Genomic DNA, 27,176 nt, shown 5'->3' with positions numbered 1-27,176 from the left:
GGTGAGCGGTGAGGGCTATAAGAGGGTTTGCAATTATGCGGCAGCCCATTACCAGTCTCTTATCACAGTGGACATTTCTCCATGATACTCACCAGGGCAAAACCTTTGAAAATCATTCAAACAAATCAATGACTTGCCCAAGCAGGCGTTTAGTTCAGTGGGAGGTGACAACACGTCTCTCTCCTCGGTCTGTCAGGGTTAGCTTAGCTCTTATCCCGGATTTATTCCCCTTCAGTCACAACTCTACAACCACCTGAGCTTATCTACACACTTTACGGCTGAATGAAGTAACGTAGCTACTGGGATCAGCGTGCCAGTATTGAATCACATGTGCAGAGATGCAGTTAGACTATTACTACGTTGTTAAGTGAAGCACTGGAGACAATGGTCATTGAAAAATACCTATCCTATATTCATTCATATAATGTAAACCACCATGGACAGAGGCAGATTAGGGATTGAAGATGGATCTTATGGACAGATGAGAAGAAACACAGGAGGAGAGCAGAAGAGATGAGAGAAAGATGAGACAAAACCTAAAAACTCCAAATATAGGAGCTAAGGATGGGGCCCGGATTGCTGATATTTCCGTTATTTGTTCAAGCTGTTTTAATTTTGTCATATCTTGAGAGAAGCTGTGGATGAATAAAAGTCTGTTTCATTTCTCCTCCAAAGAACCATTTAAGTTGGCTAACATTACTGGCAGCCACGTAGCGTTGACGGTGTTTAAATGAAAAACAATATCACAACTATTGACATAGATAATACAATATTTTGATCATGGTCTTTACATGAGCTACTAATAGAATGTTTAATCAATATTCCTGTTCACGTTACAGAGCAAAGTCTGATGATGATTCACTTCAACATAAAGTCCTGCTACATGTTTACACTTGGAATCAGGGCATGTGTGGTCAAGCAGATGGTAATTGCCATATGTCGATGTTGAAAATTGCTGTGAAAACAACAACAGAAGTTATACTAGATTAAGAAGTATACATGGTTACATAAAGGTCAGAATACTCCACATGTCCTAATTTGATGATTGCTCATTTGAGTATGACCTTATTTGGGTTAAGCTAATCAGAAAATGCTGTTTACATGGCAGCGGTAGCAGAAGTTTTTCTTATTATTGTTTTTATTGGAACATTAGTGTCCATGCAAATGTGTCTAGTCCTGGAAAAAGGCTTCTAATTATTTCATAAAACGTACCAACCACTGGACTGATTTCAAAGTATTACTTTACTCTGGTCTTGAACTTGTAATAATTTTGATTCTTGTTTTTGGAGGTGATTTGTTTTTGTTGCAAACAAGAATGTCAATTTATTTTTTTCATCATCAAATTAACACTGCAATAGTAACATGGAGCCAAACTGAACACAAAACTAACAGCAGCAAAGCACGGTGTAAATCTGGCTTTGTCATATTTTGCAGGGAGTTTTGGTTGAGTGACAGGCATGCTTGATTTACATGTGGTCCATAGTAAAAAGATTCCTCAGGACAGTAAACAGCCCCTCTAAAGGCAGGTGACAGATTTGTATCTTATATATTAGCTGGAGAGAAAAAGGGGAGGGGGCTTTTGTGGCTCTGTCTCCCTCAGTAACTGGGTCAAGGTTGATTTGCCCTTGAGCGAGAAGCACACAAACTGTTCCGGTCATAAAAACAAGCTGTTCAGCATCTGGGTTGAGCCTGCTCCTCTCTGATTGGCCGGCAGTTAATTGATAATGGTGTTGTTAATCAAGCCAGATGTGTTGAATTCGGTTGGGAAAAATTAGACCTTCAAAGCAAATGAGGAGAAATATTTCACTCATATTGTTTTATAATGAGATGTGATTTTTAAATGTGGTCATATTATTGATGCCATTCTATTAATTTAACCTGTGACCAATTGTTATGCTGCTTTTCCAGATGTTACTGGCTTGTTCTTCGACATCCTTCCAAAAATGGCAGACAGAGTTGTATTTTCAATGTGAAAGAAACAAAACCCAAACAGCACTTTCCAGCTGTGGCAGCTGCTGCAACTGTTCGCACTGGTCCTCAGGGGCAGTGAAAGATGGAAATGTATCATTCAAATGAGAGTTCAAGGAAGGTGGAGATAGGTAAACAGAAGGCGGAGGAGTTTTATGTATGAAATATGACTGTTGACTCACTATAAAACTTGTGGCGATAACTTGTGCGGCAACAAAACTTTAACAAGGCTCACCGTCAGTGTGTGTGCATGCATGCAAAGAGCCAACAGCTTGTACCAGAGGAAACAGAATATCTAGCTGGAAATTACACACCAATTACGCTTCAGTCCAAACCAGCACTGATGAAGATTGAAAAGCTGGTGAGACCAACGAGATGAGGGATGAAGAGTGATGATGTGTGGTGCCGAAACTGCAATTTTATGTGATTTATGAAATGGATAGAAGGTATGTTACATAACTGTCCAATAGAAGGAGTAATTAACAGCAAACTGTGGTGGGAAAACACTACACCACAGACTGTAATCATCCACAATCAGCTCCCCCATCAACTGATTTCTTCTGTTTATAATAGCACTGATTGGCCCTGATTAATTTTCCAAGTTGATGTAATTGACAAATTTGACTTCGGAACAGCCACACTTCTGCAGAGACTTCAACCTCAACTTCTGTGACTCATGTCCTATATAAACATATGACACCAATGCAGAGAACTGACACGCTTTTAAATTTCAGTGCAAATCAGATGGTGACACACTGGACCCAGGATAATCTTCGGACATTCTCCAGGTTGGACCACAAATGTGAGACTCCGGACCTGCTCTGGACTTTCTCCGCCCAGTCCCCTTGTGAAACCTCCGGATAATACCCAATTAACCCATCTGAGAAAACACACAGATCCTCCACAGGATTGATTGTAAGTGGATGTGTTGAGGACGTTTTTAACGTCTGCTCAGATGACCGGATTTCAACCAGATGTTGCAGATGTTTAAAGGAATCCCTCTTTCCAAGCTGCACACCTCATCCTTACTCCTCTCTTATGTAACCATGTCAGCGAGTGGTCTGTGGAAGTCGCCCCTGACAGGGTCTTGCTCCCATGATTATAGTCGCTGGAGTCACACTAAAATTGCTCTGATATTACGTGACCCTCACTGTCAGAAGAGACAGGAAGAAAAGTCATTTCAGAGATTTCAGCACTCGCGGTCAAAGTAGGGACATCGTGCCTCAGTCTTATCTATAGAGAGGTCTGTTTGTGAATCACAGAAACACACACCTCGCACTTGTAATTGTCGTTTGAGTGAGTAGGTGACGACACCTTGCAAAAATTACAATGTGTCAGTAAAGGGCATCACTCTGCCAATCAAGCCTCTCCACAGACACACACTCATAGATATCAGCAAACTAATGATGCCAAAAGATCCTTACATTTTCCCAAAGAAATTCACAATGTTAAACAACATGAAATCAAATTCCTGGATCCGCCCCTTTGATGTCAGTGGGTAATGAAACTTACATTGGACATTTTACAAGAGAAGATTGTATTAGATTTCTCTGAGGGCAGCTTCACTCTTCTGTTGCACTGGATTTCCTATTAACTTTCTAGACTGTGCAAGCCGACTTAATAATATCTTTAATAATATCTTTAAGACGTTTTGCTCTGTTGCTTCTTGTAGAGTGTGCGACGTCTGCACCACTGTCTCTCGCCGGTGGACCTTTAAAACTTCCGTTACATATTTACCGTCTTTCAACACCAAATCCTTCACCATCATCATCCTTGTCATGTTGAGAAATACACAGCTTGCAACTTTTAATAGAAAAATAGTTTTGTGATTTGCATCTTAGCAGTGGAGCAAGTGGATCAATACACAGGCTGGTGTATATTGAGTGAACATATTTGGTGCACTGACTGCATCCAAACTTTAAATACGATAAAAAAATGTAACCGTACAGTCACATCAATGCCACAGCTGTCAACTTTGCCAGCCCGCCCACCTAACATTAGCTCGCTGATCCGACAGACTCTGGCTGCAGAGATGGGATGTTAACACGTCTGTTTCCTCACCCAGTAAAAAAAAGGATGCTGAAAGCACGTGGACAGACAACACAGAGCAGCACAGCACTACAGCCGCCAGTTATTGAGACCATCAGGAGGAAAGTGAGAAACATCAACAAATCTGTTAAATTGTGATTTCTTCCTGTACATGCAGCTCAGAGTGGTCGGCAGTGCCTCGCTCCCTCGCTCCTTCACTCCCTCCCAGGCAGGTGTGTGAATCAGTTACTATGGTTACTGGGATGCTCATGATTCCCAATAACAGATTACAAAATAAAGAAATGAATGATTGACTGTTTTTCATTAATCTAGTTACATAACATAACATAAGAAGAGACAACACAAGGTGATATAGCACAACACAGCATAGAATAACATTACATAACACAACATAACAGATTAACATATCGTGATAAAAAATAACACAACCCAACAGAACACACCACAACGTAACATAACATAGCATAATGTAGCATAACATAACATAACATGGCAGTTAAATTAGATTAATTGGTTTTGGAAAAAGTGACATTAGAATTAAACCATCCTCCTGCATTAGCGCCATTTAACTCTTATATTACAGTACCATTGTTAACGGTTTCATTTAGCTACCAGAGTGTCAGGAGATGAGGTACCTACCTATAATCTATTCAGTGAATATGTGTGACAGCTCCGATATGATCAACACCCATTCAGCTAGTACCTCTTCTTATCTATTTCTAGGCAGGCTGTCCAGTTTAATAGAATCTAGTGTGTTTGTTCTAAAACTGTCCGGTGGGATCCACTGTCTTCAAACAATGTGTTTTTTTTGCAAGACAAAAGAAAATGCAACAAGGCTGAGGGAATAGGTCTATTGAAATTTTACAAAACCTATTGTCCTTGTTATATTCAATCAAGTGAGAAAGACAGGAGGAGCCGCAGAGAGTGAGGTGAGGGCAGAGAACAGCCAAAATATGAAAAATGCAATTGGGTGATATTTTAAAAAAGACGCCAAATTGCCCTGAAAAAACATCAGAACCACCACACAATGACCATAAGCCTTTGTTTTCAAATGCTCAGAGTCAACCTGCATCAGAAGATCTTGATTCTTCACACTCCAGAGATTTCCATGCACATCAGCCCTGTTGCTTTCAATACATCAAAGACGACAGCAGAGCAGAGCAGGGAGTCAAATGAGATGCTGCTGTTAAGTGCAGGATAACTGCATTGAGGCTTGAGGCGGAAGCTTCAGGCTCATTCTTAAGCCGAGTGTAAAGTATGATCTCTCTCTCTCTCTCTGACTGCATGATTTCATTACACACAGTGCTGTTGTGGATGATGCAGAAACGTTGCCTTGTAATGCCCCAGCAGCTTTCTACTGCGTTTCAACAGCTCAACAGTTCATTATTGAAGGCATATCTGTGCTCATCAACACTGTTGCATTCACTACAGCAGAGAAGGGAGAGTTAAGGGCCAAGTGTTTCATTTTAAAGCACATTGACTGTGGCGGGAGAAGAAGCTACTGACTCAGCTGCGATAATAAGAGCAACTGAGACAGACATATGCGTTCTCACATATAGACAATCCTGAAAATGTCTGTACTTCAGTGCATGTCTGAACGCAGCTTAAACAACTTAGTGTATGGATGCTTGGTTTTAATTGATTTTCATAACTCCCTTTATCTTTCCAATCTAGAAAAGTGTGTGAAAATGTAGCATTTTTGTATTTTTTCCCTATTTCAAAAGATAACCAGTTGCCAGTGTGTGAACAGGTCAACATTGTGAATGGAAAACCCTACACAGACGCAGTAAGATTCATCATCTGGCTAAGGAAGACAGCAAAGTTGTGGATAAATGTAAATAAAAGCAGATTTAAAGGGATAGTTCACCAAAAAATCTAAGTTCACTCATTACGTACTTACCACTATGTGGGTGAAGGGATGGGTGAAGTGTTTGAGTCCACAAAACACTTCTGGAGTATCAGGGGTAAACAGGGTTTTAGTCCAGGCGATCTCTTCTTCATACGCAATAAAACAGAAAAAACACAAAATGCCTCCATACTGCTCGTGTGGTGACATCCAAGTGTCCGCAAGCCCATTCATTCATATTCAACTTGAAACAAGGTCATTTACACTGTGTTTTAAGCCTAAATGTCCACTACAGGAAGAGGCGATGTAGCCACACGATGGTGTTTCCCGAGGGTCCGTTATGCACCTCCCAGGAGTCCATCGAGGACATTTAGGCTAAAAACATTGGGTGAATGACGCTGTTTCAAGTAGAATATAAATGTCGGGGTTTGCGGACACTTGGATGACACCACACGAGCAGTATGGAGAAGCAGTCTGAAGAAGAGGTCACCTGGGCTAAAACCCTTGAGACTTCAGAAGTGTTTTGTGGACTCAAACACTTCACCCACCCCTCCATCAGCACAGTGGTGAGTGGATAATCAGTGAATTTTCCTTTTTCTGTGAACTATCCCTTTAATGATTTGGCTGGTGTCATTTGACATTTTATAATTGTCAATAAATCATTTTAGAAGGAGAAAAATAAAACATGTTACGGAAGACGTAAATCTTAAAAATATTTAATGTAAAAGGCTGAAGCACCTGGGCACTGTAGCTTTTAATAAATATTACTCAAACAGCAGTGAATGCATGAGTTCATTTTTGGGTAACTATTTTTTGCTGCAGATTAATACACATCAGACCCGCTAATGAGTATTAATGACAGCAGGACAGTGAATGTGGGATCGACTCAAAATACACTGCAGTTCCGTTTTTCATAGAAATGAGGGACAAGTCACTCAGTGCAACAGTTTTGCTCACTGGAGAGTTTTTAATAGTTTTTGGACGATAATTGGGATGATAGTAACCTATATAAGGCTTTAGCTGCAATTTGTTGCTCAGTTTGTGGACTTATTAAGGGATTTGTGGACAAGTAGACAATATAGATTGTTCCCAGCCTGGATTTGGAGACTCGAAATGCAGGTGTAAATGACCCCCTCAGAGATCCAACACCTAAACCCCTGCCAGGGGTTGTTTTTACTTTGGACATGTACAGCAGAAAAGTTGACAAGGATGCAGAAATAGCAAGAAAATGTTTTCTTACTCTGGACAGATCCCCAACCTCCAGGTAAAAACAGATGATGAAAACGTTCCAGGTCATCCACGCTACGAGCCAGGCTGCATACTGCCGAGAGACACAGGGAGAGAGAGTTAGAAAGTGAGAGGCAGACAAGGTTTGACAGGCCTTTGCTGGAGAATTATAAAAGCATGTTCATGTCTTGCATTCAGAGCGAGCGAGACAGAGAGAAGAGACAGAGGGAGGCTTCACTTTTGATGTTGTTAAGATGTAGAGAAACAAAAACAACGGCGGGGAGAGCAACCAATCACAAGAATCAAACCAGACAGGGAGAGAAAATGGATCACGGGGCTTTGAGTGTGTATGGGTGTCACAAAGGCAGGAAAGAATGAATGAATGATGGAAGGAAGGAGGCAAGACAGCGATTATAAGCAACAGAACATTCATTATCTGAGGCTTCTCACTTAATATTCACTGTATGCACACGTGTGTGCATGTGAGGGTCTTCAGCAGGGGTCTTGGAGCCCTGCAGCCACTAAAGGAACCTAAGATTTCTGAAAGATAAATTATTTCCATCGACAGCTCCCAGAAAGAGAAAAGTGAAACCCATAACACCACTTGGTAAAATATTCCTACTCCCACTCTGTATCACTGCTCTTTTACATTCAAATTGACATTGTCTTCTTTCAAAACTTGGACCCACCAGTAGGAAATAAATCAATAATTAATGAAGACAGGCTCGCATTCCTTGTTATGTATGAACAGCTTTGCTCTAGGTATGAATGAAGTGTTTCCAACATGGAGGAAAGGATCAGTTGTTTAGCTGTTGCACAGTATAAAACATTGTTCCATACACACATCACAGTTAAAGATATGACAAATGACAAATTCACACTAATGCAGATATTTTGCAAGTTTTTTACAAAAGACATTTCATGTTACTGAAATATTGTTTTTTATTATAAAGACCTTCCAAAGTGCAGATTTTCAAAAGTTCCAGTTTCTGTGTGTCCATTTAACAATCGATGACACTATGCTTTGTGTTATAAGCATGCACCACAAACAACAATGATGGGTATACACTGGTTTCTCTACACTTGGTTAGCACTGGACAAGTCTAATTAAAAGTTTGCAGATAAATTCAGCATTACAGTACCATGTTACATTCACAGGTATCTGTCTTGCCAAAATACTACTTGGATCACAGCGTAATCACACCTACCACCTACTGGCATGGCATGCATCTCGTCTGAACAGAGATATTTAGTTTTTTACAAACGTTAGACAAAGCCTAAATCTAGTGAGAAAGAGGCTGTTGCTAAATCTAGAGCACAACATATGTCGAATGGCTGCATCCGTAGAGAGAGCGCAGAGTGTGTCCGTGTTCAACTCACCCCAGTGACATATCTCGGCCTGAACTGAATCGTGCCGAACAGGCCCAGGATGACAACAATGATGTGCAGGAAGTTGGTCAGGATGGGAGCCCACTGGTAGCCCAGGAAGTCTATCACCTGACGCTCCAACACGCTGACCTGAGAGGAGAAGAGGTGGAGAAGGAGGAAGGAGTATAGGTGGAGGAAAGGAGGAGATGACATAAGTGTCAAGAAATCATGTTTCTTTTGACAATTGTGACAGTTCTTATAGAAATAAGAAAGGTTTGGGTGAACAAAACAAGCAATATGAAAATCACCTTGGGCTTTACAATACATACTATACACACAAAAAATATAAATATTATGTAATATCATATAATGTTGTTTGTTGATTTTGTATTATATAATTTGCTGTCGTGAATTTTAAAGTCTATATGTTGCCTCTGATGTTTTGTATCCTTATTTTCACTTTCACCTTGTAAGGGCTACTTTACAAGGTTCTGCACAAACAAAGTTATATTATGAATATTATTATTATTATTGTTATTGATATTAATAATGAAAACATGAGAATATACAAATTTCACCAGTTGAAGACAACCCTATTCACAATAAAATATATACAGTACATTTCTTATTTTAAACCTTTTTTGGAACTTCAGAAACCTAATGGTTAATTAGAATTCACATACCATAATAAGTATAATCTATAGCAGCAGATTTAGTAAAGAGTATGTGAAGTTAAAGATGATGTATTTACAATTAGCCCTTTAATCATAATGAAGTAAAATGTAATCAGTTATCTATGCATTTGTGTCAAGATCCCAGTGCTCTGTCTGTGTGTGTGTGTGTGTGTATGTGTGTGTGTGTGTGTGTGTGTGAGATCATTATCATTCAGGCTCTGGTGCTTCATGCTGAGATGGTTAATGAAGTCAGCGCAGCATATGATATGGCACTGCTAAATATATTAACACCAGGGCTGACCCAAATGCTTCCAAGCCTCCATCGTTGCTATGGTGATAGATGTCCGATTCAGTGCTCCAAATATGCGTTATTGGTATATTAAGGAAGGACGGAGGAAAAAGACATTTATATTTAGAGATATTTACTGTTCACAAGTAGAAGTGTTTAAAGATCAACAGCTCAAATAATTTACTTCATTTCCTGTTGGTCTAACTGCTTCACTTTCTCCCTCTACAAACACACACACACGCATACACACACACATACACACACACGCATACACACGCATGCACACACACACAAACACAGACACAGTACCTGGCGGCTAAGTTCTGAGTGTCCTAATGTGAGACCATATGGCAACACTACAGCCCTTCGCAGCCAGACACAGATAAAAGGTAGACACACTCACAGACACACACATAAGGACACACACTGTCAAACACAGGAAACACACACATTACCTGTAACCTTGTATGTAACTCTACAACACTTATGCAACATAAAGTTTTAAAAGAGGAAGCTGGAAGAAAGTGTGTGAAGTGTGATGACATATGTGCATGTGTATGTGTATGCGTGCGTGTGTGTGTGTGTTTCATGGCAGGTCGGCTGGGCATGCACTTGACAGCACCTGCTGTTATTGGACACACATGGGCTCAGCTGGCACCACAATGTTCGAGTGTGAGACACATATTGTGTTTCTTTGTGTTTGATAGGCTCCATCTCTCGCTCTTTGTGTTGGTCTGGTGTTTGTGTGTGTGTGTGTGTGTGTGTGTGTGTTTCTTTCAGTTTATTATGTAAAAGTGTGTCCTCCTATTGACAATTACATAGTACCATTGTGCTGCTCTCACAAACACACACACACACACACTCACATACAGAAGCCATTATAAGAAGTCAGAGGCCTTTCAGTCCATTACTGAGGCCCCTGGGGGCCCCTTTTCCATCACCAATAATATAAACAGTCTTCACTCCAGCTGGGACACACACACTCACACCCACACACACACATTACCCCCTAAAATACACAATAAATCACACAAACACAATGGGAGGAAAGAAAATGTGATAGGAAGGATAAAGAATTAGTTTCTGCATTACAGGTAACAACCATATTGATTTCTCCAGGTCGTTACAACACACATCCTTGATGATCAGTCAGCAAAAATCCCTTTTGTGCTGGTGTGTAAGTTCAAACTTGAGTTAATATGGAGGCCAATAAAGAGCAATATCCAAAACCAGACCATCTGTTCCATCACACCACTCTCAGCTTTTGATGGGAAATTCTCATTACATGGCTCAGCTGCAAAACAACTAACCTCAGCTGCTTCAGTACATCACCCCTGGTAATTAAGTCACTGAGTTCTCCTGACATACAGAACACAGAGCATGTGTGCAGCCCCCACTGCCATGATCCCAGCATCCTCTGCATGGGTCAAACTTGGAATGAAAGTGTGAAATCGCCCAGGCTTTCAACAGCTATGACTCTTGGGGGAAAGCGGTGGAGAGGTGGCGCTGGGAAAAGTTGCAAGAGGCAGCTATGTTAGCAGAAATGGCAGTTTTGTGATATGTGCAGCTGATGAAAGCCTCAGCGTCGTACAGGTGGAGCTTCAAGCTGGCGAGCCGGGTCCTCTGGGATCTGCAGCGACAGGCTTTGATGCTGCTGACAGAGACATTCATTTCAGTTCCGCTGTTAAGAGCACAAGAGCAGAGGGATGTTCACACCCAGCTCGTCGCTCTTGGTATATACTGTTCTGTGCATCCACCTGTGGACACAGCTGGTTTTTTTTTTTTATCCGTCACGAAATTGGCGAGGCTGCAGTGGCAAGATAGAACTATATTAGAGATAAACAAATACTAAATTTCACCATGAATGTAAAGCATCTAGCGCACCCACTCTGTCGAACACACTCCCTGAGAAGCTCAGACCGACTGGCTCCTGATCTTCTTTTAAATCGTGCTTTAGCTGGGCGTGTGGTCTTTTAATAAACCGACTTTATAATAATTACTTTTGTATATTGGCATTCATGTAAACCCTATTTTATTTGATTATTTTATATTATTATCTTTTCTCCCTTTCTTTCTTTTTACATTTGGCATTTAAACTATTGTTAAATATCATTTTATCTTGTAAAGCACTTGATATACTCTGATATAAATTAAGTGTTTTACTATTATTGTTATTATTAGTAATTATAGATGATATGATAATCACTATGAATTCATGTACTGTGTACAGTGTGTAGGCCTCTGTGTGTGTGTGTGTGTGTGTGTGTGTGTGTGTGTGTGTGTGTGTGTGTGTGTATACGCTTTCTAAAAACACAGAAGAGGTTTGCAGCCTTCTGTCAATCTGTCTAATGCCAGAACAGAATCCCTCTGGGGACCAAGTGTGTTTGTTCCTCCCACGTCTTTGTTAGCATGCACTGATGCTACTGCTCTTGCTAGCATGGGTTTCTAAACTGCAGTAGTTAGCTGAGGGATTGACTGAAGAGCTACATAAGATCAATCACTGCATCAAGTTTAATTGCAATGGAAAAAAAAATCTACGCTTCATATAAAGTAGTGAACGAACTCTGAAAGGGCAAAAAGAGTAATAATCTTTTTTTTTGATGGATCTGAATTTTTTTTTTCTAATCACAAGAGCTTCAGCTTTATTTGCATAATTAAAAATGTGTTAACAAGCTGTAGGTGAAAGGTTTGTTAATTAACAGTTTTTCCGTCAATATAATGACATCATTTAGCCAGCTGTTGTTAATCTGATTGTATTGTTGTAAGATAATCACCTTTAAAAGCTCTGAATCAAGACATCAACAATTCATGGCTATGACTCAGACAGCTATTGTGAGCTTCAGCAGCAGAGCCAGCAGTCTCTCTGTCACTGTGATCTCAGCTCATACTGTATATATAAGGATGGACAATGCTTCTCCACTTTCTCCCACTATCCAGAAATGAAGCCAAAATATACGGGATACAAACGCTGCCATCCTGTGCCACAGTCTGCACAGTAGCGATCAGGGGATGGAACCATAATAGCAAGGTCCCGCCCGCCCAATATACATGCTCTACCAATCGCTAGTCAGTCTTGGATGCCAATCATAATATTTCAAACTAATTAAAACCAAACTTAACGGGAAAATTTTGACTTTTTAGGTTGTCCCATCCACTTACATGGAGGAGACCAATGCTGACCAATGACCAATGCTGCAGCCAGCCACCAGGAGATGATTGAGAGGATTTGGGTTCACTTTTAGGGAGCAGCAATATCTGACATCATAAACTAGAACTTGGCATAGATTTGGCTTTCAAGTGTGTTTCACCTATACGCTAAGAGACTGTAAAAAATTCACCCGTAGCCTGAAGTGCACATCTACAATACTGCATCAAGGTAATGCAGGAGAGGTCCCAAAAAACACGTAATACATTAAAATCAAAAATGCAAAGAGAGACAGGGATTGGCCATTTATAGCATAGAAGCAATGGAGCATGAGCCAATGCATTCACACATCCACAGACACATTCAGACAGACATAGAGCTGAAGTGATAAAATAAGACACTCACACTCAAACACTTAGGGAACAGATTGGCAGCAGAAAGTTGAGGGTGATGAAAGGGACAGTGCAGCGAGCCAGAGGAGACTTTGGGAAAGAGTTTGGTCTGTTTGATAATGAAAGCTCAAAGAGATATCATTGGAGATATTATCTCTCCGGACAGGGGGACAGCTGCACTGTGTGACCATTACGAGACACTGCAGAGCGATAAAAGTGTTAAACAGGAAAAGTGGAATGAGAAGAGGGCGTGGGGGGATGGGGGGGTGATTATGATCTGACTGTTACTCAGCAGAGTGAAGAAAATGACACAGACGGGAAAATGTCTCATCCTCCTGTCCCACTGTCACTCCATTCCCCCTCCTTACCGCCACCTCTCTCCTCCTCCCACTCTTTCCTCCTCATTGTGCACATCTTCTCATTTCCTCCCTCCTACTTTCTCCCCCCCTCTTCTTCGTCACCCCCTGCTCCCCGTCCTCCCCTCCCTATTTGATATGCATCCATTTGTCACCAAATCTGTTGTGTCATAAAAAAGCAAATCACCTCATCTTCCTCCCCCTCATCTTTCCTCCATCACTGCACCTTCCCTGTCATGTCTTTTTTTCCTCTCTTCTTCTTCTTCTCTGTCACCACCATCTCAATCATCCACCTCTTGCTTCCCTTTCTCCTTCCCTCTCCTCCCTCGACTCAGTCTGCCTGATATCGCTCTTCGACGTGCCTCGGCTGAGACTTTTCGCTTGGTTCTGTGACCTTTAAAAAACTGCTGATCAAATTCTGCTGCTCATCCCATTATAGACGACAGGAAGGGAGGGATGAAGTGGAGGAAACTGAGGTCAGATAGAGTAGGGCGAGATAGACAACGAGGAGAGGTGAGGAGAAATAGATGGTGGAGAGGAGGGAAGCAGCCAGGATGGAGCTGAGAGAGAAAACAGGCAGAGGAAGTCAGCAAACATTCAACAAACACTGTTACTCAGATGAGGAGCGCCACGAGTGAGTAACGACAACAAGCAAATCACACATCGATGTAAATACGAACCTCTTTTCCCTCCTTGGAGTTCATTCTGAAACCATATTTTTTTCTGTCTCTGTAATCGTCATAAACTTTATTGTCCCAATAAAACTCAAAAGCGATCGTGGTTTACTGTTAACTTAATTAAGGCCACCTGCCTGTGCAGTATCCCACTGTGTACAGCAAAAGCAATCTCCTATCGATTTAGTTCGCACAACGATCAATTCATCTCCATTGGAGGCTATTAGGGACCATTTGTGGCTACTAAGGGCTTGGAGAGAGAGAAAGGAAAGACGGCGGGGAAGATGGGGCAAGCGAAGCACGAGGGGGGTAAAAGATAAAAGGATGTAGGGAAGAGAAGACGTGGGAGGGAGAGCTGAGGAGGGGAGGCAAATGGTGGAGAAGGAAGGAGGGAGATGGAAGAAGGGCTAAGATGGAAAGAGACAATGATGATCAAGGGTGAAAATCTCTCCATTAAATATCCAATTTCCTCCATCCAGGCCCACTCATCGAAACTGTTCAGTCATATCTGTAATAGCCATAATGTCCTAAGTCACTCTGCTATAGATAGACTACACAACTCCCACTGAGAGTCTGACTTATTAAATTAACATCGCAGGAAGGCCATTAGGTTGGTATACGCTTGCTAATAAACCTTTAAACAGGGCTTTCACTGGAACTGGCAGTGGTGTAATACCTGTGACTCATACAGCTGATCAGTTACCTTTGCATGAGTTGGCTGAACCTTTCAGAAAGTTGTGTTAAGCTCCTTCTGAACCCAGTGTGGCACACCTTTCCAATTCCTTATCTCAAGGGCTTCCTGGGCTGGTGAAGGAGATTATTAGGATACACACTGACATTTTGATTGGTGCTTGCAATTCTTCGTAGATAGCTCGTCATGCTAAAAAACACACCCACACTGATAAGGTTGTTTTTAAGCACTAATGTTTCATGGCAGGAACAATATTTTATGTATAAAATTCCTCCTTTAGTTTTGGGCCCAAAGTGAGGAACAACCAATAACCCTTGATCAGAGGACCAAAGACATTTACCGTTATAAGGGGAAATTGCTGTTTATACCATTGAAACTATCACAAGAAGATTTAAGAGATGTACATGTATCAAGATCAGTGTAACATGAGCAGTTTAAGTACAAATTAATGTTTAACCAGTTAATTAATTTATATGCCAAGAATTCTGAAACTAAAAATATTGAAAAATGGTTTAAAGCTTAGCTAAGGTATAGAAAAGTTGGGTGTGTTGATAAAAGGAAAATGAAGGAAAAGCAATGGAAAATAAATGAAGTGAATCAAGCTACTTCAACAACTGCAATGTAGCTTCCACTTCACTGAACAGACTGAAAACAGTGGCAGACACAATTATCAGGTCCATGTAAAGTGAGACCGTAACGTTCCTTGAATCAATAAATCCACCACATAAAAATCTGGTTTTCTATGTTTGATTTTCTTTCATTGCTTTGCTTGAAATGCAGAATCACTTGCAAACAATGAGGACTGGAAGCGAAAGGGGAATTAAAGTTGTCCAGATGGGATACAATAAGCAAGTATAGGTTAAATACTTTGGTTTCACATGCTGGTCAAGAGAGAGTTCCTGATCAAAGATGAAACTGAAGAGGCAAACACACCTGAGGCTGTTAGTTTGGTGAAAAGCATTAACTCTTGAACTTCCTTACAAATGATCTGATAATGGCTCACACCACTTGTTGATCATGCAACAGTGTCTCTCACAAAACTTCCCACAAAACCAAATGTAACTTCTCACAAAACCAAATATAACACACCAAAAAACTGACGGGATTAGCTCAAGAGGTCAAACGTTGCCTGGTATGGTCTGTTTGAGTGAGGTTCAAGCATGGGTTAGTCAACATGTGTGAAAGGTGGAAACAAGCAGCACAGTCCATAGGAAGAGTGTCAAGAACAGTGACCAGAGTCCAAATGTTCACGGTCTTGAAACTTCCTAAACAAAGACTGGTCATGTGGAACCACTGAGATGGATGGAGGTGGGCGTCTGGAACTCAGAGCTGTTGTAGGTTGTAGATCACATCACTATGGTCACTCATCTCACTACGGATTTATTTGGAAATATGATGAGCAACTTCTGGCCCACAGGTAAAACCCAGTTTCTCCTCTCATTCCCAGTAACAAACTCGAGCACCTGAACAAATTGTAATTAGATTTTAAGTCCCACGGATATCCAACATTCTCAAAGGAGATATCTCGTTAGAAAGACAGCGTATGTGCAAGACTTATTTCTACTTCCAAACCAGAAATGTCAAAGAGGGAATTCCCTTTCTCTTTGTCTGTCTCTCTGCTTGTGCTTTAGACTTTTTTACTTTCTATCTGGAACGTTCTTCAAGGTTCTTTCTCACTTTGAAAAAGTACAATATTGGTGTGGTACATGTTGATAAGGTGTTTCAGCCCAGCAGTCAAGATTAAGGTGATTCAATGTAGACAACATGTTTTCACCTATTAAATCGATGAGCTGTACCGTGTTCGGACCATTGACTTAAAAGATGCCAGAGCTTTCATTTTAAACTGAAACAGCCTACTGTTTGCTCAGAAGCTTTCATTACGACTACTTGGAAAAAGCCATAGTAAATGGTAAATGGTATTTCTTTTGTATTGCTGTTCCTGGTTTCTTGAACACCAGTGAGTTTTGAGGGTCAATACAGGAGGATGGGACTTAGTGATTAAAAAGTCAGCTGACGTCTCAAAATACAGTAGATTCCAAATTATTTTGACATTGCTGTTATCTCTAATACCACAACACTCTTCCAATGCACCATGGATCCGTCTCACATCTCCTGTGAATTAACTATGATGATTAATATTCCTCGGAAACATTCCTTTATGTAAACGTGGCATTTAAATGTCAGAAACACTGGCTAATCAGTTTGGTATTTCGACAGATCTTCTGTGACTGTCCACCCCTCTGTCTCTATCTATTTCTGCCACTGTTCTTTTGTTTTGTGTCAGTTGGATGCGGCTCTCTATGCTGGGAGACAACAATGAAAAGAAAGTATGGCCGGACTGTGAATCTTTAACTTTAAATAGTGGTCGTGTCAGTTAATTTTCTTCTTTTACTGGGAAAGAGTTGCATTTGGTCCAATTGACATTTGTCACGTCGAGTTCCTCCGGAGTCAAGGACATGTTTGATACAGTTATAAAAAAAAATCATGATCCTAAAAATTCATGATTCTTAATTTTAAGAAGACTAAAAGGGCACATTTTTAAAGGTTAGTCTTTAGTCAGAATTTTAAAATTGGTGGCAGAAGGAGGAAATCTGACAGGGTCACTGTTCCACACTCTGCAGGCCTGACTGAGGACATCAGATATGCATACTGGTCCTACCCATGCAGACCTATAGTAAGAAGTAAGAAAAGCTTAATATCAACTGCATGTTGGATTGGTAATCAGCAGAGGGGCCAGTACAGACTGAGGAGATATGGTCTATCTTCTTGTACCTGTGAGAAGTGCTATATCTACACCTGCTCTCTCTATGACAAGTGCCATGACAAAACGTAGGTTATAATTTGGTGCTATTAAAAGAAAACTGACTCATCTTAACTTGACAAGAAATGGAGGACTCACTGACTCCCATGTAATTAGAGTTGCAGTTTTCAAGCCAAGAGTTTTCAAGATCTCAAAAAGAAGTAAAACGTTGTATCTTTGCTGCAAACAATTTGACCAAAGAAATGGTCAAAATGTCAAAACCTCTGATAAAATATGTTTTTATTTTGCTGAAGGACACTTTTCACCATCCAGGATTAAATATCCCTAATTTAAGATCAACTTTTAAGTGAATGTCAATAAGAAGTACAACTATGTCGTCAGTAAACAAGGGATAAGGAATACTGAATTTCATAAAGACAGACCATAGCTGAAAAATATATAATACATAATAGAGAAGGATAACTGAATTATAATGATTATAATGATATGAAGGCTTTGTGTATTTTTTGCTATTTTTATAAGATAAAACCTTTTTTTGGACTTATCTTAGGTCAGAGTTGCATTAGTATATATATGTATATGTGTTTGTGTTTATGTTGATGGGCACTTACTTACTTTAGTAACCTGCTAGAAATGTTGGACCAATCACATTTTCAGTAGAGGGTATCATTGTAGAATTAAAGTTCCTTAATCCATTCAAATTAGCTGTAGCTTGTTAAATTAGAACTGAGTAAACCCTCCAACTCTGAAACACAAATAATGACACGTCTTCTTCCCAAATTATAAATATAACAGTTTCGTCTGAATGGTGCACAGACACACATGCTCACATGTACACAAATTCAAATGCACACAGTTGAGCATGCACATGAAATAAAACCAGACAACTTGAATACGTAGGCACACACACTCGCACAAGGCTTGAGGACATTCTTTCTCTGCAGACTATCAATCAGACGAGAGTGTGAGCGTGTGTGTGTATTCATGTGTGTGTGCAGAGACCAAGCTGAATGTGTCATTAGTAATAATTGCGGGTTGCAGCAGAAGCTCTTTACAGTAATTTAGCATGATTGACTAACTGATGATGATTAATATCATCCACAACATTCAAAGGAATGCACCTGCCTCCCTCACACCATCTCTCTTTTTCCACAGCTTCCCTCTTTTCTTCATCTTTTTCCATTTCTTTGTCTCTGCTGCCTGGTCATACTCTTTCTGACGCTCTGTCTCTGCCTTGTTAATCAAACTATGCAGCAGCAAATTTATGTCTTTGATGGAAAGCTTGTCCATCTGTTTGTCTCCCCACTGCTGCCTTTGATAGCTTCCTCCGTCTGTCTGTCAGATTAGCTTTTTTTTTTTCCGTCCGTGATCCGACCAAAGAATCGCTGACATTATCACAGAAAAGCGGAGAGAGTGAAATGCTCGGCTTTGTCTTGATATGTTTTATCTGCTGTGCTGCTTTGATGTGAACTGAACTGAAAGCACATATGCGAGGAGAAGACAACAGAGATGGACAAGTTGTTGTTTATGTATTTTTTTCCTGTCTTTATTTAAGAGCGTGGTCTCAGTTAGAGAGCAGTACTTCAGATTTTTTTAATGCTTTAACTCAAAACCCTGCGCTCACACTCGCATTTTTTCTTATACACTTGAGTGTTTTTGTACATCAAGTCCGTCAATATTCCCCAACCAGCAGAATGCCATGTGCAGAGATGACGAATTAAAATGTCCACACAGAAGCAGCCTGAGTGGAAGAGAAGAGCTGAAGCTGGATCACAGGAAATCTAAGCACAAGCAGGGTATATTTGAGTGCGAGTGCAGGGTTTTGAGTGAGAGCATTATCTTACGCTCTTAAGTACAGATTGAAAAAAAGCATTTTGTTCAGATTTAATAACTTGTGTTAGTGGGGGTTCTTAAAAATTCAAATCATGTTTCTGAAACCAAAATGAAAAACCTTGTGATAGACTTGTGAGCTCTTAGGGGTGAATACTTGTGGTTGTACATGTATATTAAAGAATTTGCAGTAAAGCCACAGTGAATTCAAACAGGAGTTATGCAGTTGAGCAAACGGCTTTGTTCTTTTGCTTTTCGTTTCCCAGCTCCTTAATGGCTCAGGCTCCCTCTGCTTGTTGCCTTTTCCCTCCGTTTTTATCTCCCAACCCTCCAGTGGCACTCCCTTTCTCTCCTCTCACTCCTTTTTTCTTTCCTTTATCAAAAACCTCTCCCCCATCTTGCTTGTCTTCCTTTTTTCTTTATCCCTCTCTTCTTGTGCCATAATTTATTCTCTTCCTCCTCCTTTTCTGTTCCTATCAGCCCGTTTCATCCCCTCTCTCCTTCTTGCCCCCGGTTCCATTATCTCTCCTTCCTCGCCTACTCTTCTTTCACCCCACGCTTCCATTCTTCCCTCGTTCACTTAATCAGTTTCTGTGTTACTATTCGCCATGCACGCCAGGAGGGACAGACACACACCTCAGTCAGTCAGTTTTCTGTTCGTACACAGTCTGTTTGATAGAGAGAGCGAGTGAGAGAGAGGGTGTGTGTGTGTTTTAGAATAAGTGGGGTTCAACTGCTGCATGATAGATAATAAGTAGTAGGAGGCAACTCTATTGTACCCAGGGGCTCTTGTTTTTTGTTGGGCAACTGTGTCTGTGTGAGGGGGTGTGTGTTCATTTATGTGTTTTTTTGATTAGTAGTTATAAGTGTATGTGTGTGTGTGTTTACTCGTTTTGGGTAGGACCTTTTCCAGCATAAACACTGACCTTGACTGAGACAAAGCCCAGTCCTAATGAAACAAAACGTCATGTCGGAGGTCCTGGGTAAGGTTCGCGGTAAGATTTGATTTGTGGTTAGGTTACGGTTATGGAAATCAATGCAAAGTCCTAATAAGAATAGCTGCGCAAACCTGTGTGTGTGTGTGTGTGTGTGTGTGTGTTTGTGTGTGACCACTGCACTTCACAGTGTGTGAAGTAGTGGGACATCAAGAGAGGAAATGACACCAGAAAAACCCACAGATGGACGCCCAGCAGGCTAAGAAACATTACGGCTGCACAAACACATTAACACAAATTAATACACACACACAAACACACACAAACACACACACACACACACACACACACACACACACACACAAAACGATAAGTAGACACTGGCCTCTCCCTCTCCCTTAACAACCTCATGGGAACCAAATGAAATCAAGCACATCATTGGTGGTTGTGGTGTTTGCTTCTGCGTCTATACCCACATGCACAAGAGCAGACTGAAAGTGAGTGTGTGGTGAATAATGTGAGTGTTTTGGTGGGATTACTTTGAAAACATGTGCATCTCACATGTTGGTTTGTTGGGTGAGGACCGACTGAATCCTGGAAACAACACAAGCTGTTTCCCGAAACGTTTCATCTCCTTCAGTAAATCAGAAGACAATGGCGTTATTGTGTCTGATTCCCGGGCCAAGCCTAAATTAACTTTGTGTCCCGGGCTGAATGGGAGACATGAAAAGAACCTGTAGTGCTGACAATAAACTGCCGGCCAACTTTGTCACCTTATTCAAATGAGCTCCATTGTGCCTGCACTGCTCATAGCATCAATGGGCGCCGGGCGCTTTATTTCCTCCTGCCCACTGTTGTGAAGCAGAAAATGTGGCCATATTTCCATAATATTACTCTGGGTGCTATCACTGAGACCACATTGCTGATCGCAGAGTCAGTGGAGTACATGCAGCTAGCACTTGCTCCCTGTGCATGTGGACACAAAGGCCCGTCTGTGTGTTTACTGTACAAAACCTCCCACGGACAGATTGCACTTAAGTCAATTATGACGCCGTAAATCTGAAAGCCTCTGCAGCTTTTCCATCGGCAGACTACCTGCTACTACAACACCAAACAAACAGCACTTTCCAATAAAGCCAAAAATGTTCTCAGCTCGGTGCTAAAACTCGCCTGATCTCTGCATCCTTGACACATTTGGCCTGGATTCCGATGCAGGGCCAAAGTGGGTCACCCGTAACTCAACCCCTTATGTCTGCAAATCCTTAATTTACTTCTGATTTATTTTGTACATGGTTAGAAGCATATATTCACAGAAACTGATTTATAGTAAGGCTTGGTGCTTACAGAGCCATGACCAAAGACTGTAAACAAAATGGATGTGGCCTCCGGGTCTGGAATGTGGAGCCAATGCGGAAATGCCTGAAATCTAGAATGACCGGCACAGGGCTACTTCACTGGTGGAAAAAATATATATAAAATATATATAAGTAGCCTATGATAAAGTGACCCGGCATTTTACTTCTTTGCAGAGTTTATGGTCTCAATCGCAAGTTTTCATCAATACAGCATGATGTCAATTTTATGAATTATGAGACATTAAAGTACAGTATGCATTGGGTGTGATTAACAGCTAGTGCAGTCCATTAGGTGCAGTTTCCTTGAGCTTTCAGTCAGGCTCCACCCCCTTCTCCTCCAAATATGGTTACCTCTGGTTTCAACAACTCAAGATGGCGCTGGACAAAACACCAAACTCAAGGCTTCAAAACAGAAGTTCACAAAGCAGTTGGTGATGTCACAGTGGGTGGCCACTTGGTCATGACAAAATAAAATCAAAGCACTCATAAATAAAATGTCATTGACCAAGAATTGTAATCTGTTGGTTAGTGATTTGATTTACTCAATGTCATTTAGTTAATAAAAATGCTTGAAGAATAGCGAAACACAACTGTACCAGTGCTCAAGGTGACGTCTTTGTATTGCTTGATTTGTCTAACCTTCAGTTCAAAACACGAAAGTATTCAATTTCATTCACAAAAATGGAAAATGGAAAAATATGACCTTTTTTGAAATAAATTACTATTAATTACTAATATTGTTAGTGATTACATTTCTCTCTGAATAAATTAATTAATGTGTGTGAGAGTACGTGGCTCCATGTATATGTTGCCAGGGCTGCTTGTGTGGTCCTCCAAATGTAATGAGATTTAACAGCCAATTCAATCCATCAAGAATGTGTGTGCGTGTGTGTGTGTGTGTGCGTGCGTGCGTGCGTGCGTGCGTGTGTGTGTTTGGGTGTGTTTCAGCATCTGTGCCTCTGTTCATCCTTCCAAAGCCAACGTGCCGCTTCAACTCTCATACTACTTACAGATATTGAAAAGACAAAAATCCCAGCTTCAGCATCGTACGCCTGCACCAAACAAAAGCTCCTAAAAATTCTCTTTTTTTCCACTCTCAGACACAGAGAAAAAACTGAAATGACAAAGTGTATACGTCAGCATTTGTGTGTGTGTGTCTGTGTTTGTTTTTCATTAAGTTAATGGCATGACAGCACTTCCGTTTGGTGGCCTTTGGGGATAAGAACAATATGGGATTGATGTGATATTAAACTTACTGATTTAAAATAATGCGATTATCATTATTGAATTCTCTGCTTTTTGAGGGGACTTTGGCACAGTCTTTGTTTCCACTCTCACTGCTATCTCAGCCGGTTTCGTCTATAGCTGATCATAACGAGACTAACATCACTAATGTGTAATATCACTCAGGATGTTTATCAAGGAAATGTCATGCGTTTGGATGGAACGTGCATCTGAGGGTTGTAATAAGCTCAAGTTCCCCATTAGAGTGTTTGTTGGGCTCGTTTTTCCCATTCACTTTCTAATTAAAATAAAACAATCACAGCCAATATAAACTCACACCAGCTTGCAGCCATTACAAGGAGTCTGAAGGACAATCTTTAGCCTGATAGCCGCATGAATATTCAGATACATAAATTACATACAATATACACAAATCACTTTAATGTAATGGGCACATGTCGTGTTGAGCTATGGATTGTGTACTAGCACTGGGCCACTGGTTGTTAATGTTAAATGTTTCCGACATTAGTAATGTTACAAAAAACGCACAGCAAAGCAAACTACAGCAAAGTCAGTTTGGTATGAATATTTAATTTTAGGGTGCAGTATCTGGAGCTTTACTTTTGAGGAAAGTTTTAAAAAGATCTCATTTCATCTCCAGAAAATTGGAAGCTGAAAAGTCGTGAAATGAATCCTGCCTGAGCCCTGACACACTGATATGAAATAAAAGAGGAAAGAAAATTGTGAAATGTTTGTCTCCCCAAAATACAAATGTGTTGCTTCATGTGCACCAACAAAAATCGTTGCTACTAAAGACCTCGGACTTCCACCATCACTTGAGAATGTTAGGAGTGCAATTATTGTTTTGTTTTTTTTACTTTTTAGATAAATGTGTATTAATCAGTCAAATCTTATCCATGTTATTTTCACTAGAAAAACTAAACCCGTATGGATTTTTGGGTGGCAGATAAGGATACGTTATTATGGAGTAAAAATATTCAGATACAGATATATCAGCTAAGGCTTAATAAAGTTAAAGCTGTTTAACCATAAACTTTACTAAAAATAAATACACAAAAAAACAAATATATTGTACTTAAATATTTTTTAACGTAAAATAGAAACATAAATGTCTTTTCTGCGTTGTTTGTTCTGTAAAATAAAAGTTGTCATATCAGAGCATATCAGCAAACATAAATGTCTATACCAATATGTCTGCAGTATGTGAAAGGCTCATTTAGACCAATAACAAATTGCCCCCTACTTGTCACATCATAAATCATATGTATGTATCTACAGTGGTTTGTAATTCGTTTTGGTGGCACATATGCAGATGATGTGTTTTGTTGTTTGTCAGGTCAGATAAAAATTAAACAAATAGAAAACCACCAACATCTAAAATAAGGTTTTCATCATTTCAGAAATGTCATTCACTTTGTGTCATAACAGGAGGTTAACTTCACCACTGGCAGTAAATGCATCTCTCATGCTTCCCACCCATGAGCACATATCCCATCTCCTCCCCTCCCTTTCTCCATCTCAACTTCTTCCTCCCTTCTTCAACTCCTTAATAAGTCCTTCACTCCTTCCTGTACATTCATTCCACCTCCCTCTGTGACCCATCTCTGCTCCAACATTACTCCTTCCCTCTCTTTCCTTCCTCCCCATATTCTTTCGTCCTTATCCCATTTGACCTCTCTTCCTCCCCTTCACACCACCTTGTCTCTCGTTCACCATCTGCTGCAGCTTTATTTAACCATCCATCCATCTCCCACACCTTCCATTACTTCTTCGGACTCGCGCGCTTCTTTTCCTCCTGATGCATCCCTCAGTCCCTGACTTGCTCCTCCCTCCATCATCACTATAGCACTCAGGTTTCCACAGCAACACACACACACACGGACAGACTGCACCATCACCTTTACACACACGCTCACCACCATAATCAACCCCTCACTTTCAGACTCATACACACACAAACACCGTTGCTCGATTCCTCTTGTTCCTACGTCTGTCGTACACACTCGCTCTGACACACACACACACACACACACACATGCACAATCACTCTCAGATGTAATCACAGTGAGTGCTGAGAGTGCAGTGCAGAGGTGTGAGACTTCTAAATGCTACTGCCTGCCATCAATCATAAAATCCTTTCTGGGGATTCGGACAGCTGACAGTGTCAGCATTACACATCGTCTCCCTTTATTTCAATCAATCATGTCCTCTGCGCTGCAAACGGCCTACAGATTGCGAAATGATATTGGCTTGCTTTCATCAGACTCAGTGAATGATTATGTCGGATTCAGAGAAAAGACCCGCTTTGTGTTAATGTTTGTTCAGATTCTGTCTTTTCATTTTAAAGTTTTTAGATCGGCTGCCTCTGTCAGACATGCACAGTGTCATTACGACTGCTCTTGCTACGATATGGATTCAACGGCACAGTTTGTATCAGTATAGGATGGATTTCAAATGTCACGCTGCAACTGCAGGTGCTAATGTAATCTATGGCACTAATAAGTCAATAAAAACAGACAGAGATACACACACACACACACACACACACACACACACACTGTGGTCTTTGCTTTTAAAAAGTTGGATGTCCATGTATCTGCAGACTACGCAGACAGTTATTATGAGACAACAGCATAACCAACCTGAAAATTAAACATTGCTGTGAGTTAGAGGGAAGTTTAATAAAGCTCCAGCACATGTGAAAAGGTGAAACAAAGAATCCAGCTCCCCCAAGGTAAAGCCAAATCATCTTGATTGATAGGTCATAAACCCTGACTCCTCCATGTTAGTGTATGGACAAACAAAAGTGTGAAGTACACATCAAAGATGGTTTCTGTTGTTTAAGGGTAGTTTCCTACTGATGTTTGTCCACGTGTTCGGTTTTCAGTAAGTTTGCTTTTTTGTTGCTATGGGTGAATGATCATGATTGAAGACTGAGACTGACTCGTGGCTGGTTGAGCGTTTGTACCATATAGTCTATAGTCAACACCAGTAATTACCCTGATGTAGTGGCTGATCAGTGCATATTCATATACAGTACATTTATGGTATTTTTGCCTTGAGTGTTTCTACATAATGCCATGAATGTGTCCTGTTTTAAACAGGTGGCACTGTGGGAGTTAAAGCCCAAACTCTGCATTGTTAATGGCACGGAGCACGGTGTTGTTCTATACACAAGACACAAACATACACACACACACAAACAAAAAATCCTGATGCCATGTCTCCCACATTCCAAAACATTCTGTGCTTCTATTTTGGTTCGACGTGACTACAGTTTGGATGATATGCTGATACCAAGCAGAGCTGAAAGCTGAGACTGTATCTCACTTTAGCTGCCGTATTCCAAACTACAAGAGATTGCCAGATCTGATTACTGTGTCTGTCTGTGTGTTTGTGTGAGTGTGACAGAGGGAGCAAGAGAAGAAAATAGAAGGTGCTAGTTGGTATGAGTGTGTGTGTGTGTGTGTGTGTGTGTGTGTGTGTGTGTGTGTGTGTGTGTGTGTGTGACAGAGAGAGGGAGAAAAGAGTGGAGCCAAACCAGAGGGCAGGTGTGTAAGGTAATAAGACTGAATCAATTCATACTGAGAGGAGAGGAGAGGAGAGGAGAGGAGAGGAGAGGAGAGGAGAGGAGAGGAGGATGAGTGGTTGAGGAAAAGTGATTACAGGTTAAGATGAAGGTATAAAATTGAACTCTTTAGTCTCTAGTCCTTAAAGCATCCTCGTGTTGCCTTCAGGGACCATGCCAGGGATATGTCAGTGTGCCTGGATTGCATGACAATGTGGGTTAATTTGTGTGTGTGTGTGTGTGTGTGTGTGTGTGTGTGTGTGTGTGTGTCAGAGAACAAATACCCAAGTCATTCATTTTTAGATCTAAATAATAATGGCAGCTTTTGGCGAAACGACAGGAGTCCACCACAGGCAAAGATTAAAAAAAATACCCAGCACAGATTTAGAAAAAGCATCTGTCAAAACAATTTTGTGTCATTATTTTTTTTTTGTATTATCACGGATCTATTTTGGGGATTTGGGGGCAGTAAATTCAACAAAACAATGAAACTAAAGACTGTGAATTCTTCGTGATTGTTAAACTTATTCCTGACACTTAGATTCAACTATTTCATTTGTCAGTCAGAAAATAAACAAAACACATTATGTTTATAGTGTGTTTCATCTAAATTGTACGAATTGTTGTTTTCTTTACCCTAGAATGGGCCCTTTAAGTTCGAATATTTTATATATACATCGGAAAGTCTTTACGTGTTTCATGCAGCATGTCTCTCTGTGGATATTCCTGTAAACATTTTGAGTCAGCCATTTATTGTGCCAGCAGACCAAAATGTGTTGGACACAAACAGTCTCAGCATTCAT

The 27,176-nt window shown here is 40.6% G+C and overlaps 1 protein-coding gene across 2 annotated transcripts in view; it reads right to left on the bottom strand.

The window, feature by feature from the left end:
* The window catches only part of nkain2 (sodium/potassium transporting ATPase interacting 2), a 76,479-nt gene that overhangs the window by 34,256 nt on the left and 15,047 nt on the right, over positions 1-27,176 (bottom strand). For both annotated transcript variants that reach the window (XM_069515436.1, XM_020091512.2), the window contains exons 2-3: positions 8,471-8,608; positions 7,104-7,184 (exon numbers count right to left, since the gene is read on the bottom strand). In XM_069515436.1, coding sequence (XP_069371537.1) covers positions 7,104-7,184; positions 8,471-8,608 — 219 coding nt within the window. The remainder of the gene's footprint in view (positions 1-7,103; positions 7,185-8,470; positions 8,609-27,176) is intronic.

Source organism: Paralichthys olivaceus, chromosome 19 (assembly GCF_024713975.1).
Source record: "Paralichthys olivaceus isolate ysfri-2021 chromosome 19, ASM2471397v2, whole genome shotgun sequence".
In the NCBI taxonomy this organism is placed as follows: Eukaryota; Metazoa; Chordata; class Actinopteri; order Pleuronectiformes; family Paralichthyidae; genus Paralichthys; species Paralichthys olivaceus.
This window is presented reverse-complemented; position numbering and strand designations above follow the sequence as displayed.